This window comes from Vigna unguiculata, chromosome 5, assembly GCF_004118075.2.
Source record: "Vigna unguiculata cultivar IT97K-499-35 chromosome 5, ASM411807v1, whole genome shotgun sequence".
Lineage (NCBI taxonomy): Eukaryota > Viridiplantae > Streptophyta > Magnoliopsida > Fabales > Fabaceae > Vigna > Vigna unguiculata.
This window is the reverse complement of record NC_040283.1, coordinates 8172153-8190182: the sequence shown is the minus strand read 5'-3', so window position 1 is coordinate 8190182 and position 18030 is coordinate 8172153. Positions and strand designations below refer to the sequence as shown.

The 18030-nt window shown below is 33.3% G+C and overlaps 2 protein-coding genes across 2 annotated transcripts; one reads left to right on the top strand and one right to left on the bottom strand.

Moving 5' to 3' along the window:
- The first annotated feature begins 1177 nt into the window (after positions 1-1177).
- On the top strand, positions 1178-8583 carry LOC114185120. The gene is made up of 5 exons (XM_028072648.1): positions 1178-1272; positions 1494-1652; positions 1752-2049; positions 6531-6652; positions 7735-8583. The coding sequence occupies exons 2-5, from the start codon at positions 1527-1529 to the stop codon at positions 8179-8181; spliced, it is 993 nt and encodes a 330-aa protein (XP_027928449.1). The 5' UTR covers positions 1178-1272; positions 1494-1526; the 3' UTR covers positions 8182-8583.
- A 4958-nt stretch (positions 8584-13541) lies between these two features.
- On the bottom strand, positions 13542-17784 carry LOC114185247 (leucine-rich repeat receptor-like protein kinase PXC2). The gene is made up of 2 exons (XM_028072867.1): positions 15446-17784; positions 13542-15227 (listed from the first exon to the last, which is right to left on the bottom strand). Exons 1-2 carry the CDS (start codon positions 16909-16911, stop codon positions 13784-13786), a joined length of 2910 nt encoding a protein of 969 aa, XP_027928668.1. The 5' UTR covers positions 16912-17784; the 3' UTR covers positions 13542-13783.
- Between the last annotated feature and the right edge of the window lie 246 nt (positions 17785-18030).

Sequence of the window (18030 nt, the reverse complement as noted above, 5' to 3'; positions counted from 1 at the left end):
TGAAGTTAGTTTTAATTACGAAAGTAGACTTTCGATATTAATGGCTTACAGAAGTCAACTTCCGGATGTGTTATTTTCATACTGTTCACGGAATTCCACTTTGAAATTTATGGTGGTCTACGAAAGTCAGCTCTCTAACAAAAGTCAACCTCAATTACGGAAGTTGACTTCCCATATTAATGATTTACGAGAGTAGACTTCCAGATGTGCTATTTTCAAGGAACTCCACTTCCGAAATTCATGGTGGTCTACGAAAGTCCATTTCCGACATCATGTGCCTTACGAAAATCAACTTCCAGAAATAAATCACTTGCGGGAGTTGACTTCCAGTTTGTGGTTTAAATTTCAGGCATGGTTTTCCGTAGATCTATACTCCAATTAACTAATTAACTAAATGATGCTTATACCTATCTATGGATGCATGACAAATATGACAACAACAACAAAAATGAAAAACTACGAAGGAAGATTAACATTACCTATTAATGTAGAGATGTAGAGGAATGTGGTAGAGGGGAAGAGGAGAGGCCACACATAACAAAACCAGTGAGGCATGGTGTGAGGGACGAGCTAAGAGAGTGAGACAAAGGTTTTGGGGTGAGGACAACGATGCTAGATTAAAAGAGAACGAGGAAGTCATTTTCATTAAATAAGAGAAATAAGTGAGAGATTCAAAATTTCAAACTTGTCAAGTGGTCAAAGGATAGTTTTAGATTTAAAAAAAAAAAAACTTAGGAATGTAGAAGAAATATTGGGAGTGAAAAAAGAAAATCGCAACTATAAAATAAATAAATTAATAAAAAGAAAAAAAAGAGTCGAAAGAGACTTCCAGAACCGGTTGTTTCTATATATATATATATATATATTAGAATGAGCATTTTAGAATAAATTTTTCAAAACATATAAAATGTATTATGGAAAAAATTTTTCGAAATTTTTTTTTGTATTTTTCTTTTTTACAACGTTTTTTCTTTCTTTTTCTTTTTCTGCGGGAGTAGTGATGATGGAAGTAGTATGGTGCAGTTAAAATGAGTATTCTGGATGCAGTTAGTAGTTAGTAATTAGTAATTAGGGGGTGTAGAAAGTAATAGCCGGCATAAGCACGGGCCTTTTCACTAGCCAGACCCATTTCAAACACGAACCCAGCCCATAATGGTGTATACGCGTTCTTCGCCTCGTTTCAATCTCTCTCCTGAGAGAGTATCTCTGATGAAGGAGACTGCGTCAAGTCTTCCATTTTTTCTTTTCCTAATCCTCAATTCACCATTTATGGTTACAATCTCAACCCCAATCTCTATTTTCTCAGATTTTCTTCTTCCTTCTCTTTCAGATTCCATTCAAAAGGGTTTCTTTATTAATTTTTGTTTTTAATTTTTCCATCCATTTTTCCACTACAACGCCACCCTCTGATTTCAATCTGACAAGGTTTCCTCTGATTCCTCTTCCTATATTGTTTTTCCGCTCTCACGTTCCTCCCAATTTTTCCATCGAAGGTGTGTGTTTGAGGGTGTTGCAGCTCGATCACAATGAGAACACAGGCTTTGCTGTTACTTTTGTTGTTGCCTATGGTTATATCTGATGTTTCTGAGGCCTCCTTTGTTCTGAAACTCCGAAAGTTGATTGCTCCTGATCCTAACGATACCAAAACAAAGGTTAGTTTCTTTCTTAGGCTTCCGTGCTTTGAATAGTTTCCATTTATTTTAAACTTTTTTATTTTTCTTACGATGGTTGAATAAAGTTTTCGCCTTTAGGATCCAAACCCTGTTGGTCAAACCAACAAGGTCAATAGGGATGGTCCTGTTTCCCCAGTTCCACAACCACAACCTTTACCCAAAGTGGGGAATGCAAATGATGGGCAAAAGAATTCAGTTCCTGCTCCGAATGTACCTCCTCCACCGACAAAGGAGGGTGATGGCGGTCACAAGGATCAGAAACAAGGGAAGGAGGAGATTGAGGGGAAACTTTCACATTCTACCACCACTCAAACTTGTGAGGGTTTCAACAAGTGCACAGATGATGGCGACTTGCTTGCTTGCATTTTAAAAACTGGTACTTACTGTTCACCACTGCTTTTGGTTATTTCATCAACTCTCATCGATAAATACTTTGTTTCTTTATTTGTGAGCGTGTATTTAATGCTTTGGTCCACGTGTTATTGGTTGTTATTTGTGTTTATGTGCTCATAATTGGAGGATATTCACTGTGCACATGCTCGTAATTTATTTTCTATGTTCAGAATGACTATATTAAACTGTTAGTCTTTCGATGGTATGGAATTCTAGTTAGGTTCTGTTTACCAAATTGATAATGTTTTGATAACTGAGTGTTCATCCACTTGATGCAACATTGTGAATGGTGCTGGCAGATATTTATTTGATTTCAAAGCACTTGATACTCATGCAATTTTCCTCCATCTTCACTATAAGAAAATGGAAATAAATTCATCCTCTCTTTCTGCCATTTATAGGATAGTTTCTTATCTTTTTTTTAGAAAAGAACAACTTGGATTCAAAGAACGCAAGTGGAGCTTGTTTCATTGAATTTAGCTTGATTTCAAATTTATCACTGATTCAAAAATTGTCTTTCCTGATCAAAGCGGAAAGGGCTATTTCATTTGAACTACTTTTGCACAAGTTAATTTGTATAAACTCCCTCATATAGTTTCTATAAATTTTTATTTTTAACTCGTGTGCATTAACAAATTTTAGTTTATGGAGAAGTTTCTTTCATATTTTTTTTGTGTGGTTATTTATACTTTAAAGTCCCTCCCCTCCCCCAGCCTTTGATAACCCTGATTGCTCATAGTGCATCAGTTACTTATTGTAACAATTTCAAATTATCAATAATGAATTAGTGTCGCTGAAATAAAATTTCTAGAAGTTAGAAAGAAGTTATTTATTGTTATACATTTTGAGAAAAATTAACCAGTCAGCGGTAATTGAGTGATCACTGCTTAATTAATCAAGTGTGTTCTTTGTGGTGCACTAATGTGTTTTTATGTTGTTCTGCTTCTTCTGCTACACCATATATATTTATGGCGTGGTGGATTCTTGTGGTATTTCTATGGCCGTAGTCATTCTCATGGCAACACAGATTAAGAAAATGGTTATGGCATAAAGTTCTCTCCTAAAAAAGGACCACTACTACACAATCTGACCCATTTTCGTGGGTATGTCCTTGACCAGTGAAACCCTAATGACCAAACGTCAATGTTGACAGTATCAATCTCTTGTCATTTTCAATACACTTACATCTCTACTGACAAAATTTCATCACCTATGGTGACATGCGTTTTCAAGTGAAAAACCCCACCTTCTATTCTCTTCCCTTGTTCTCCTCCATTTTTCAGTTACCTTCTCCGTCCACCCACCCTTTTTTTTTTCTTTTCCATCTCGTAACTTCTTTTGCTTCCCTATTCATTCTACCCTCCATTTTTTCTGTTACTCGGTCATTTGTGGGGTCTAGTGATCAACTTTTATTTTGCATTCTCCCATATGAAACTGTGTTTTAGCTTTAGAGATCAGTGTATTTATATACTATTATATTTTTATTATTGCTGCCTTGCTTCAATAACCTTCAATGCCATCCACCATAACCTTTTTGGCCTTTTCTGTTTTGCTTGGACCCAAGTTGTCTCCCACTATTAACAAACACCGCACAGAATTCTTTGTTAGGCTATTTTTTAGTCTTGAGTTCTACAGCCTGTTTTGATGACTAGTTTGATTGGTTTTAGAAGCCAATACCTTACTGGTTTTGGTGGAGTGTAGTTTGTAACTAATTTCAAAAATTGTTTTCTGTTTTTTAAACTCTTGTGTCCCCAAAAGTACATTTGGAAGTGTTTTTTCCCTGGGCAAGTTTCTATTTTCTAATTTTTAACAAGTTTGTTCCTTGAACAGGGATGACTTAATAAAACAGAGGAGGATGAGAAAACATCTCCCAGCTGTTTTTGGTTTCTAAAATACTTCTCTTTGAAACAATTTTCAAAACCTAATAGATTTTGGATGAGAAATTGATTGTTGAGTGGTGTAAAATTGTTTTAGAAATGAGTTATTAAAACAAAAAAGCGAGAAAGGAATGAGACTCTAATTCTCTCATTTTCTTGGGATGAGGTAAGCAGCTGCTTTCTGTAAGATCAAGTGTTTGATCATTTCTTGGGTAGCTTTTCTACATTTACAACTTTTTATCATTTTTTCTTTACTGGTAAATATTTAGCTCAATACAACAAGTATTTGACGTATTTTGTTTATAGTACAATAAAAATAAGCTGCAGTCTTATTACAAAAAAATTAATTCTGTTAATATTATTTGGACTCTATCAATAGTTAAGGCTATTGAATACATGTTTTATCTTAGTAATTGTTACCCTTGTTTATTAAAGTGAGAATTAATGTTAATATGCAATTAACTTTGAAGAAATCACTAAGGATTTTAAATTTACAAAACAAAAAGTTCAAGGTTAATTGCATATTAACATTTAATTCTATATTAATGTTAATATTCTCTTTAATACATTAACAAACGCATGTTACTATTATTTACCTTAACCATTACCCGTTGAAACAAAATTAATAGAATTGAAGTTTTTGTATTAGGATTGATTTTTTTCTTCTTATTGTTCTAAACTAAACACAAAATATGTCAATACTTGATATTTTGAATCGACTATTTACCCTTCTTTCTTTTATCTTTAAACTCTTTTTGAATATTTATCATATATACCCTTCGTGTTCTCCTTCCCTTTGTGTAAATAAATATTTTATAAAAAGGCTAGGTCATTGTTGCTAAACTAGTAATAATTTATTACGGCCTAAATTTGTTTTTAGTCACTCAGTTTTTTTCAGTCCTTTGGAATTCTCTTTGTTAGTTTTGGTCCTCATAAGTTTATTCTTTTTGCAATGCTATCTATTACTATTTACAGACTGTTTGTTTCAAACCATGGCAATGCGTGTATTTACTGTGCAAAGAGAAATAAGACGAGATAGAATAATTGTGAAAAAATCACAATAAACTTGCTCTGCATACATACACACACGTAAATATATGAGAAAATTTGAGATGAAAGTTGAATGTGTATCAATTATGGATAAAACCATAATATTTTATTTATAATTTTTTTAGATAAATAATTAAAATAACAAATGTTAAAATAATAATTAAATTAAATTAATTAATTTAAAATTTAATGCTTTAAAAGTGATTTATTTTAATGTATTTTTAATATTAAAAAAATTATTTATTAAACTTTATATTATTTTATTTTAATTTAAAATTTATTCTATATTTAATTTATATATATATATATATATATTTAAATGTATTTTATTAACTATAACTATTTTCAAAATATATTAATATTAAAAACATTTATTTTATCCCATCTATTAAAGCAACTACAGCATTTGTACTTATTTTTCTTTACTTAGTATTTTTTTTCTTAATCCAATCAATTTCACAATTTTTTTCTCCCTTCCTCTTTCCTTCCTTTAAACTCATCCTCTAATTAAGATAAATAGTGATAAGGTGGCATGCATCTAGATGTTTTTGTCAAAGTGGTCTCTGACGGGACATGTTTAGATGCATGTCATGTCATCATTAAATAGTAACAAGGGCCATTCTTATAAACAGATATATAAAGTAAAAAAACTAACATTTTTTAAGAACTAAAACCAAAATTTTGTAATATTTATAGGATCAAAAAACATAGAACCCTTTGTTCAATTGTTGGAAAACATATATGTTTCTAGGTACTTTTGGTGAAACTGGGTTTTAGTTCCTATAACTTCAAATTGATGAATTGGTCGCAAAACTTTGGTAAACATGTGAAGTTAATTCCTCGTCCTAACTTTTAGCATTCAAAAACCGCCCCTAAATGGTAAATTTAGCATAAAGAAGGAATAATTTCATATAATGTTAAGAGTTGGATGACTAATTCATCAATTTAAAAGTAGGAGTAAACTTAGTTTGACAAAATAATATAGGGACTAAAAACGTAGTTTTCCTTTTAATTTTTAACCAATCATTCCTTGTGGTGGTGGAGCTATTTTTAACCAATAATATAGCAGTTTTTAATTACTATAGTCCTATTTGCTTTCATTTAAGAATTGATTGCTTGTAATACGCAAAGTAAACTTCTATATTCATCAGCTTTTGTTTAACCTGTTGAACCAGTCAGACTGATCGAGCTTGTTTTGAGAATTTTGACTGTTAGTTGTGTAGACTTTTTGCCTTTGGCCCTTTATCATGTGAAGAAACAATGCAAGCAATAATGGTGCATGCACCTCTCTATTTTTTAAATGATGTTTATGATAGGAGAGTCCTCCAGTACCCTTTATTTTTATGAGGCTGGTACCTTTGTATTTTTATATCTTTAAGTGGAACAATTGGAGAAATACTAACTACTAATTGTTGAGGTGTACTAAAGCATGTACTTGTGTTGAAACTATAGGTCAATTTTTTAACTAATGTAGTATTGTTTTCATGAAAGTCAAAATTATGAACTTATTTTCATATTCTTTGTAAACTACAACCAGATCCCAAATACTTGGTTGTTCTTCTTCAAAACAAAGGAGATGGCATCATCAACGTGACGCTTCGTACTGATTTTGAAAATATTCTTGGAGTTATAGAAGTTGACAAAAATAAAACAGAAGAGGTATTAATCATATTATCTTAAACTGATCTTTCTTTCTTTATTCATGTTTTTATTTATGTATGAAGTTACTATTTTACTGTGTATATCCCTTGTTCTTCCAACTGAAGCAAAAGGCCTGAGATATACTTCTTCCTGACCACTGTCTCAATTTATTGTTTATTGTGAGACAAACTGAACACTTAAGTATTATTTTGGACAGTCAAAATTTCTTTCGTTAAAAAATACCAATGAACATTAGACAAAGGGTTTTGGGTAAATTGAATCAATTTTATTACTTTTCAGGGCTCACTGAGCAATGAAATTTCAGAATCTGTGTTCGTTTGACTTTATGTAACAGTTCCTAAGTTACGAAGTTGAATGGAAAGGACACTAATGACTGTTCATTTATGCTAGGGCAAGGGAGAATGAAAATGCATGCAACAGGAATGAAGGGAAAGAGATTTTAAATATTTTTTACCTTCAAAATTTTAATAGTATTTAAAACCTATCTTATTTTAGGCAGGAAATTCTGAATGTTCACTAAATCTCATTTAAATTACTCTACTAATTGTCTTAAATCAATTGAATGTTGGCTGAAAGTGTTGTAATGTTTTCCCACAAAGGGTTAGCTGTTCCCTTATTTTCCATTTCAGTTCATATTGTTCAACTCATCCAAACTTATAATACTCGGGAAATATTGAAGTTAGTTGAATTCGGATTATAATGTTTGCTTATATCTAATTCCCTTAAGAAAGTAATTCTCTTACAAACTGTCATAATTTAATTTGTGCAATTTTTCAAATCCAGTCAATTATTATTCCACCTCTTGCCGTTACACTACCATCACTTCATGGCTCATACTTCTTGCTCTTCCTTATGCATCTGTCTAGGAAGAACAGGGTGATCTTTCATGTCTAAAGTTCTTATTTGTTGGTTTTTGTACTTGCTGTCTCAATATCATCTGTTCAAGCTTGTGTGTTTTGTATATTGTTTTAGATGTTTTACATGAGAAATAAAATTGATGACCAAAACTTCTTCCTTTACTCTATTGCATCTGGTTTCTACAGTTCCCACCTTACTGCTTCTGCACTCTTATTTTTCAGATCAACATCACACGAAGTAGCAATGAAAGTACCCAATTGACTTTGAAAGCTGCTGGAAAAGAGGATTGTGTGCTTCACCTGGTTCATACACCTGCAAATAACTTTTTTCTGCGTCTTCCTTCTTATGACAAAATTTTGACTCCAGTAAATTGTGCCTATTTCCTCATATTCATGGTCCTAATGATTGGAGCAACATGGGTTTGCTGCGCTTTTAGGAAGAAACGTCAGAATGAGATTCCATATCAAGAGCTTGAAATGGCCCAGCCTGAGTCTGCTGCTGCTGCCCATATGGAATCTGCTGAAGGTTGGGATCAGGATTGGGATGATGATTGGGACGACAATGTGGCAGTGAAGTCACCGGCAGCACTTGCCGGAAGCATTTCGGCAAACGGCCTTACTTCTAGATCATCAAACAAAGATGGATGGGAGAATAACTGGGATGATTAGTTTTCAGCAGGAAAAAGATAAGGGAAATGGTATAGTGTTAACCTCAAAGTAGAAAAGAAGTGGAAGCAGAAAGCAAGGTGAAGCACAAGAGTCAGGGATGTGACCAATGTGGCTTTGCTGGGGCTTAATTTTGATGCATGTCCATGGAAAGAAGGAACACATCAAAAGGAAAGAGGAAGTGTAATAGTCATAACACACTGAATTTTTGTATTGAACATGTAATAGTGAGAACCTTAGCCAAAACGAGAGACTAAAGAAACTGTAAATGAAAATATAGGAGGTAAAGTATATTTGGTTTTGTCAGATTTATTATACATACTATTCTTGTGATCTCAAAAATAAGAACTTTTGTAGGCTTCTTTGAGGCTAGTTTTTCTTCAAAAAAAGTGTGGTTGAATCTGATTTCTGAAATGTCTTGTTAGGTTGGTGTCGCCCTTTTATTCTTACCAAGTAGCAAGTAATAGTTATGATAGATTAATAAAGTTTTGTTTGACAAATTTTGATAAACAATTATTTTTGGTAAAAAAAATCTAAAATTTTATTGTCTTATTTTGTAACTTTCATGAAAAAATAAAAAATTATTTTATTTAGTAACTTTGTCAATTTTGTCAAATAAAATGTTTGTAAAAAAAATATTTTTGAATCTAACAAAATGTAACCTTGTTGCTACTTATGGAAAATGAAAAAATAAAAAGAATTGGGGATGCATAAGAGGAATTGGAAGTAGGATTAACACAAAGATTTGTATCAAAATTCGTTGTAGATACTAAATGATTACTTTTAAGGGATAAATAACAGTTACAAATATTTTACCTATCCACTTTGTTTAGAATCAAATTATCACAGAAAAGTTATAAACATCAATAATCGAATAATTGTTTGTAATATGATTTTATAGATTTAATCTTTTTATTTTCACTTATAGAATTACATTTATTTTTTGAAATAGACTAATTATATTTAAACAGACTGATTTTACTTAAACTTATAGTTTACTATGAAACGTATTTGAATTTATCTTTCAGTGATACTAATTTTATTTATACTAATATTTTACTATGTAATTTTATATAAATTATACTCTGATCAACTTTTTATTTGAGTTTATATTCAAAAAATAATAATTTTTAAATAATCATGTTTAAAATAAATAAAAAAAATCAATGAATACTGGTGAGTTTAATAATTCACATATTTTTTTAAGGTGAAGTATGTTTTGGGTCCTTTAATTTTCATTGAATTTTAAAATTAGTTCATTCTGAAACTTTGGATCAATTTAGTCCTTCATCTTTCGAAATACGTGAATTTAGTTATTGTAATCAAATTTTGTTAGGTTTAGTTGATGTTTCGTATGCATTTCAAAATTGTATTTGAGTTGTTTATACTGTTTGACACATTTTTGCTTTAATAAGTCAAATACTATTATAAAGCGTGTTTGAGATGTTAAATAAACTTAACACAATTTGATTAAAATGATTAAATTTACGTATTTTGAAAAATAAAGGATTAAATTAGTCTAGAATTTTGAAATGGATTAATTTTAAAATTCACTTAAAGTTAAGGAAAGAAAATCATATTTAACCCTTTTTTTTTTTTTAAGGTATCCCATTGTGATCTTGTGGTAGGTGGAAAGGAAGAAGTGAAGTTGCCAAAAGGGAATGCTTTTGTTATCAACGAAATTAAGGTATATCCAATGTGAATACCCAAGACAAAGCGAATCTAAGAGAACCAAAGTAAAACAAGCATGAGTGAAAGAGAGAAACTAAAAAAAAAAAAATACTGCAAATAAGTTTTAAAAAGACTTTCTAAATTGGTTATTTGTAGAACCAAACTAAAGATTTTATTTTAATTACGATGGTCACAAAATTATTTTTTAAATAACTTGTTTTTTATTTTATTTTAAAAGTTGTTATTAAATTTTTTTTTCACTAATAAAGGTATTTTGGTCATAAACTCTTGGTATTCAAAAGTAACTTTAAACTTTTGACTATTTTAAGTCAAACGCCTTAGGTTGACGGAAGAGGCAAAAAAAAGCTCTCAACCTAATTTTATTTCGTGACTTCAATGAGCCTTTTTCTTCAACAAAAAGTCTAATTTGAGTTGGTGGGGATAAGGCTCACCAATTTTTAAAAGAAAACATGAGTACATTTTTGACAAAAAAAAAAAAGAAGAGAAGAAGATAGTTTCTAGCTTAATAATTTATTTATATATTAACTGAATATTTATTTTCAAATTTGAGAACATATGACAAACTACTTTCTCATATTCTACGTGACTTCTTTCAAACCAAAATCCCATATTTTATTAAATTTTTATTTTCTCAAATAATATTTCCTAAATTGGGTTAATCTTAACTTATTCCATTTTTAAGTAGTAAAAAATTTCTATATTTGTAAATTTGAATGTGATCCATTAAATATTGCAGAGCATCATAAGTGAGATATGACACATATCACACTCTTCTTGGGTTCTTTTCTTCTTACGCAAAAGTCATGGTCACTAACTAATTATTATGGTTCTAAAAAGCATTTCATATTCTGTTCTTGAAGGCCACGAATAGTTTTGTTTAAAATTTGATGCACAAGTTCTGCTACACAATTATCTAGCCTTGTACATGCTCTCATTCAGTTCATGGATTGTGTGTCATTTTGTCTCCACAAAGTAAACCAAAAGGTGCAAGTGCATAACATGGTTTCAAAGTTTATTTTAGTGTACCTCTTTCACTTCCTACTTATTTCAAACTTCTTCATCAAACTTCATCTTAATCATTTCTTTCTTACACCACTTCATGTTACCTTTTCTTTCTTAAGAACTCCTTAAATACACAGAAAAGCCGTTTTCTAAAACATCGGAGAGTTCATTAGAAAAAAAATACATATCTTTTAAAAAGTAACTCATCACGATATATAATATCAAACAAAACATTAGTTTTGTTGAAAACATGAGTGAGTCTAAATCTCACAGTAAGTAATGAAGAAAAGTTGAACACTATTAAAGGAGAATATACTTAAATTTATGGTTTAATTAATCGGATGATACCACTTTCATTTAGATGTGTCAGTTTAGTGCCCACTTTTAAGAAAGTGTCAATTAAGTCCCAACTTTTGAAAAGATGTCTCAATCAGGTCATTTTCAACAAAAAATTATTAATACCGTTAACGGTATTGATATTTAAAATGACTTACAAAATTAAGTATTGATATTTATATTAAAATTTAGTGGTAAAAGTCATGAATTAAGTTAACGACTTTAGTAATTTTTGTCTGAAAGGGACCTGATTAAGACACTTCTTCAAAAGTTGAAACTAGATTGACACATTTTTAAAAGCGGGTACCAAACTGACACATATGAACGAAAGTGGGTACCATCCGACTAATTAAACCTAAATTTATTGTTTTAAGATCATAGGTTGGAAGTGATGTCAATCTCTTATGTGAAGTCATGTCTCATTAATATTGTATCTTTCTGGTAAATTCTTTCTGAAAAGACATCAATAATATAAAAGTTGAAATTTGTATTGGTAACCGATTCAGACAAGTATCCTCATCGAAAATATTTTTCTAACAAAGATTATTGCTCAACTTTTTCACTTCTAAGTATAAAAACCTAAATTCATACTAAGATTCCAACCCTTTATCCTCAAATATATCTCATTTCACAATTATAACATATTTCAAAATCTAGAAGTACAGGTACAAATATATTATTATTTATAGATTAACTACTAATAAGGTTCTCACATGAATAACAATTCAAAGTCACATTCAAGGACTTATGTAAATAAGAAAATGAAGACACATTTCAAAAACTAAAATATCAAAAACTAGGAAATGATAAGTATTTGACAATTTTTATGCTTGAAGCAAAAGACACAGCATTGTTATATTAGGTTAATTGTAGTTATCATCCAACCATTCATCAGTGATGATATAATAATGATCTGCAGACTCATCTGCACATTCCTTTTGTTTACTGTCTCACACGTAGACATAATCATCTTTGTACATGCTAGCGTGAACGTAAATCAATGAGCTACATGGAACATAATTTCTGATGATTAAAGTGTGCAATATTTTTTTTCCTTAATTCTTCTTTCAAGACAGAAACAGTTCACAAGCTGGAACATGGCATGATTGCCATGCACTGCACCAAATGTTGCCATTTGAAAAAGCTTTTGAGTTGGTGGTGCTTTTAAGAACATCCTGTGCCTGTGCTTTGATGATGTCGAACCAACAAACCCTATTTTATAAGGTTGTGTTGTGTGCCACTTCTCCAACAATCTTTTTTTTATATAAGCAATGCCAATTTTAATTTTTTTTTCACTTCATGTCCAAGCTTTAATTATTAAATTTACTAGCACCAACAATTACTATCATCAAGTGCCAGAGTTCTACAAAAGAGAATAAAAAAAATATTAGAGTTGGGTTTGAAAGTGTGAATAAAGCAAGTGGGTGCTTTTTTCCCCTTTACTTTTTTTCTCTTCGGTGCATTGTTTGTGGCTGCGTGGAATTATTCTTTGTTGTGAGGGCTTCTGTGTGTTTCTCTTTCCTTTTAGTTTATTCTAAATCTCATCTTTGTTTTCATACGGAAAGAGGAAATGGAAAAGCAAACTATATATATACAACGTTTTTCAACCAAAAGATAAACATTGGCAACATAACTTTTTTCAAGCAATGATTTTCTACATCTCATACTTCTTCTTACAGTAAAAGAAATAGATATATGTGTGGATATTCTCACGTCAAGAAGAGAGAAAAAATGTTATAAAAATAAATAATAGTCTTTTGAATTATCACTATAATTCTAAGTCTCTTGGATAATTATGAATCATTGGAAGAAAAAATATTATACTGGAAGCATTTGTAATTTTGTCTACAAAAGATTTAAGTATCAAACTACTACATTCTTGTTGGAATTTTATTTACTGTGGATCAACAAAGTTACAAAAATGAAAATAACAGAACTATATTTATAAAGAGAGTAATTTGAAATTTGTGTGTGCATAATAGAACAAAAGTGAAAAACATCTTCCATGGTGTAGTCTCTATAGACCAAACTTTGGGTTTATCTCCATTTGTCTTTCACGTGATCCATAGTGAAGTCTCTTGAAAGTGCAGCAGAGTGTGTCCTCTGAACTCAGGACCGTGTATTCGTGTGAACCATCCTTTCACAGTCATTAAAGTTCAGTGTCATTTAGCAGTGTACCATATACCAAGTGGGGTACTTGATAGCAAGTACCAACATGAACAACGCACAACTTGTCTCAGCATGAGGAAACCATAAAATTGCAACAGGTAAAAATTCAGAGAATGCAATTCATTCTTTGGAGGGAAATGTGTGATTAAGGGATATATGATATATGATATAATGATATGTGATATATTATCCTTGTATCAGTCGTCTAACTGGTGAAGAAAAATCCAGTAATACATTAAGAGATGAACAAAATTTAAGAGAGCAAAAAGAGAAGAAAATTTCAACAACTTGAACAAACAAAAGTTGGTGACTGAATGATATTCTTTGAATGTGTAGAGCTTTTTAACCGGATTGTGCTTCACCAGGTACTGCAATATATGCTGTTTCTCAAAGACTGCAACAAAACTCATTCTAATTCTTCTTGTCCTTCTGAAGGACATTGGATTAATTCTAGTATGTTGACTACCTCAGCCATATCTGGACGGTTTGATGGCACTTGTGATGCACAAATCAACCCTAATTTTATCACAGGAATTGCTTCCTCTGCAGCAAAGTTACCAAGAAGTCTTCTATCAACACATTGTTCCACCTTGCCTTCTTCCAATGCACCCCTAACCATGTCACACAGAACCACTACATCATCCTCCATGTATTCCACAGGTCTTTTTCCTGTCACCACCTCCAGCACAAGGATACCAAAACCATATATGTCACACTTCTCCGTGATCTTAACCGTCCGGCAAGCAAACTCCGGCGCCATGTATCCGAGTGCACTTTGAATTTTGCTGCTCAAAACACAATGGTCTAGCATTGGCAGTAGTTTCACCAAGCCAAAATCTCCAACCTTTGGCTCACCGGAACAATCAATGAGAACATTGGTTGACTTAAGATTGTAGTGGATTATGTTCATTTGATGCAAATGGGCCAACCCTTTTGCCATGCCATGAATAATCTTGAACCTTTGTGGCCATGAGAAGACGTTTTTGCTGCTATCATCATGCAGAAGTTTATGCAAACTCCCAGTTGAGAGGTACTCATAAATAAGGAGTTGCAAGGATGATGTCCAGTAATAGCCTTCAAGTGCCACGAGATTGGAGTGCCTGATCTTTCCAAGCTTTTTGATTTCTCTCTCAAAGTCTTCCTGGGACTTGATCAAACTGGAGACTGTAAGCTTCTTGATTGCAACTGCGTGTCCATCGCGAAGAAAAGTGCGATAAACAACTCCGAATCCACCTCGGCCTATTTCACTTTCCTTATTGAGAAGATTATGCGCTCCATCAGCAAAGTCTGCATCACCAGAAAACATGACAAGCTTGCCATAGTTTGGATCATTTGCAGGCGAACCACTATAGTCCTCTCCCCCGGACATTGCAAATGTAGCAGGCATACGTTCCATTGAGGAACGCACGTGGATGTTTAGGACAGTAACAGCCACCACACCAATGGCGATAAAAGCAGCAGCTCCAATAGCAATAAGAGCAGAGATACTTAGTATGATTTTGTGCCGATGGGTCTGTGAGGAAATGCTGGAGTTGGAACCTGAAGAATTGGGGTTCAGGACAATAGGTTTGGGATGAACAGATGGACAAGAGTGGTTGACAACAGAACCGCACAGCAATGGGTTACCGGAGACTGAGGAGGAGGAGATGGTGTTGAAGAAGCCACCCACTGGTAGTTCACCTTCAAGGTGGTTGTTGGACACGTTGAATGAGAAAAGATGAGAAAGATTTGTTAACTCCTTGGGTAAACTTCCAGAGAGTTCATTCCATGACAAATCTACGTATTGAAGATTGGTGAGGTTTGCAATGGCTGCAGGGATTGGACCAGTGAGCTTGTTGTGAGAAAGAATCCTGCACAACTCAATGGAAAAAAGCACAGACAGAAAACAATTAGACAAAACATTGTAGGCATGTTAATGTTAACTCACAAAACAAGACAACTTTTCTCAATAATCTTTGACAGAAGCATACACACAAAAAAAGGCCTTCTCAGTTTGTAAACACAAATCAGTCAGATTAAGTAATAAAGAACAAAACATTTGTGCAACTACGATGTTGAGAAAACTTACAAAAATGTTAGAGATGAACACTTGTCAATTTGTGCTGGAATTTTTCCTCCTAGGAAGTTCTTTTGCAGCCTTAGCTCCCTGAGTGAAATTGCCCCTTCTATTTCAGAAGGAATGCTTCCATTAAGCTTGTTGTCACTTAGGTCAATAATGTACAAAGACTTAAGTTCACCTATACCCACAGGAATAGGACCAGAGATGTTGTTGGCAGAGATATTGAAGACTTGTAGGCTACTGAGTCCTCCAATGTCAGATGGAAGCACACCAGAAAATGCATTGAATGACAAATCCAGAACCTCAAGACCATGATAAGATGTAGGTGTGGACTTAAGTGCAGGATAATTGCCCTTGCTGAAGCCATTCCCAGAAACAGATATGCTTTGCACACCCATCTTAAAAATCCATGAAGGAACATGGCCTGCCAAGTGATTGTGGCTGATGTCAAGAGCCAAAAGCTTGGTGCAATTCAGCATAGAATCAGGCAGGTTTCCTGTGAACTGATTCCTGGACAAGTTCAATCTATGCAAAGAGTCAAGATTTCCTAATGACTTAGGAATCCAACCAGAAAATGAATTGGCAGAAAGATCCAACATGTCTAGATTCTTCAATTCCCCAATCCACTCAGGAATGCCCCCTGTGAATGAATTTCCCTGCAAACTAAGTGATGTGCAAGAAGTGAGTCTCTGCATTGACTGAGGGAGTTCCCCAGAGAGAAAATTACCACTCAAGTCAAGTGATTTCAGAAGTAAGCATCCTCCAATATCCGCAGGAAGCCTTCCCCTAAACCTGTTCCTCTGAAGACTCAACTCTCTCATATCATACAGATTCTGAATGCCTTCAGGAATTTCTCCCTCCAGCATGTTGTATGACAGATCAAGTGACTGTAGCCCCCTCAAGAACCACACTCCATTAGGCAATTCCCCGTGGAGCTGATTAGAGGAGAAGTTAACAGTTGCCAAATTGGAGCAGGAACTCAAGGACTCTGGAATTTTACCTGTGAGGTTGTTCTTGGCAAATGAAACTGTCCTGAGAGAGCCACATTGTTGGAAAAACCCTTCTGGGATCTCCCCAGAGAGGTTGTTGTCACTGAAGTCCACAGTTTGTAAATTCCCAAGGCCAGGAAGATCAGGGTTTATGGGCCCTGTGAAGTTGTTCCTTGAAAGGGAGAGAATTTGAAGGAACTGCAACCTCAATAAGCCCCTATCAACATGCCCAGAAAGAGAGAACCCGTCAAGAACAAGAGCAGTGACCCTATTCGATGAAGGATCACACTTCACACCCTCCCAATTGCAAGGACTGTTATCATCCTCATTCCACGAAGAGAGTTTCCTTTTGGGATCTTCCAAACCAGCCTTGAACACGATCAAACCCAACACATCATCATTGAAACCAGTGTCCCCAGAAACCACCAACATAAGCGGAGCAAGAAGAACCACAAAAAACAACACACACACGCTGAATTGCATCATATTTATAGATTGATGCTATGAAGAGAAACGTTCAAATTTCACCAAAATTCTACCCCTCGACAAGAACAACTCTGTTATCATTAGGTTGCATATCCGGCAGAAAAGGTCGGTAGGTCGTAACAAAGCACAACATATGCACCACCAAACCTCACCTCACCACACAAACAGAAGGAGAAGTTTCTTCTTAGCACAGTAGCACGGTTGCTTAGAAAAGGACACAGAATGGAAACAGAAGTTGCAAGTATCCAAAACTAAGTGAATATAAACAAAAAGAAGGAGTAGAAACAAACAAACGGGGAAAATAAATAAATAAAGAAATAAAAGGATTAGACAATAAAAGCCATGTGAGATGAAAAAGAGAAAAACAAATTAAAGCAAATTCAGGAAATTCCCTTTTGGCCTTTTCTTATTTCCTGTTCAGAATTTCAAAAATCACTCCCTTCAAGAAGAGCACTCACTCACACTAACGAATTTGACAAGAAAATAAAAGGGTGAAAAAAAAAGACTTTTTTTGAAGAGGGTATGTAACGAAATTTGAAAAAGAAGGAAACTTTGATAGTATTTGATTTTGATTCCCAGGGAAAGCGGCGAAAGGGACGCAGAGCTATAATAAAGAAGGCCTCGAGGTAAGAGAAGCCATTAATGGAAGAGGGAGAGAGACAGAGCAAGTGAGAATTGAGTTGAAGATCGAGGAGTGGAAAGTGTGGGAGAGAGAAAAGTATAAATTAGTGCTTGTGCTGTGAAGTTTGGTTTGTTCTATTCTTAAGTCTTCTATGCCTTCTGGGTAGTGTCAGAGAGAGTAAAGTGAAGCATTTAAAGCTTCTAACGTCAAAGACAGAGAAAGAGAGAAAGAGAGTGTTTTTGTACTGTATGTGTCATGTGTTTGTAGCAGAAAAGCTTTATTTATGGTATGTTGCTTGCTGTATTCTTCTTTTTTTTTTTTACTATTATTATTTAAATCTAATTCAATGCTTCTCTATGTAGTTTATGATAGTATTAAAAATAAAATGAAATTGAATTAAAACAATAAATACTATATTAATTAATCCACAATATAAAATTTCCTATGGTCGGATAGGACTACGTTAGATGGTCAAACCAATATCCAATGTGATCCAG

Coding starts and splice junctions, on each gene's coding strand:
- LOC114185120 (XM_028072648.1), top strand. CDS start 1,527: ATGAGAACACAGGCTTTGCTGTTACTTTTGTTGTTGCCTATGGTTATA. Junction 1,653..1,751: donor CTAACGATACCAAAACAAAG/GTTAGTTTCTTT, acceptor TTTCGCCTTTAG/GATCCAAACCCTGTTGGTCA. Junction 2,050..6,530: donor TGCTTGCATTTTAAAAACTG/GTACTTACTGTT, acceptor AACTACAACCAG/ATCCCAAATACTTGGTTGTT.
- LOC114185247 (XM_028072867.1), bottom strand. CDS start 16,911: ATGATGCAATTCAGCGTGTGTGTGTTGTTTTTTGTGGTTCTTCTTGCT. Junction 15,228..15,445: donor TGTTCATCTCTAACATTTTT/GTAAGTTTTCTC, acceptor TGAGTTGTGCAG/GATTCTTTCTCACAACAAGC.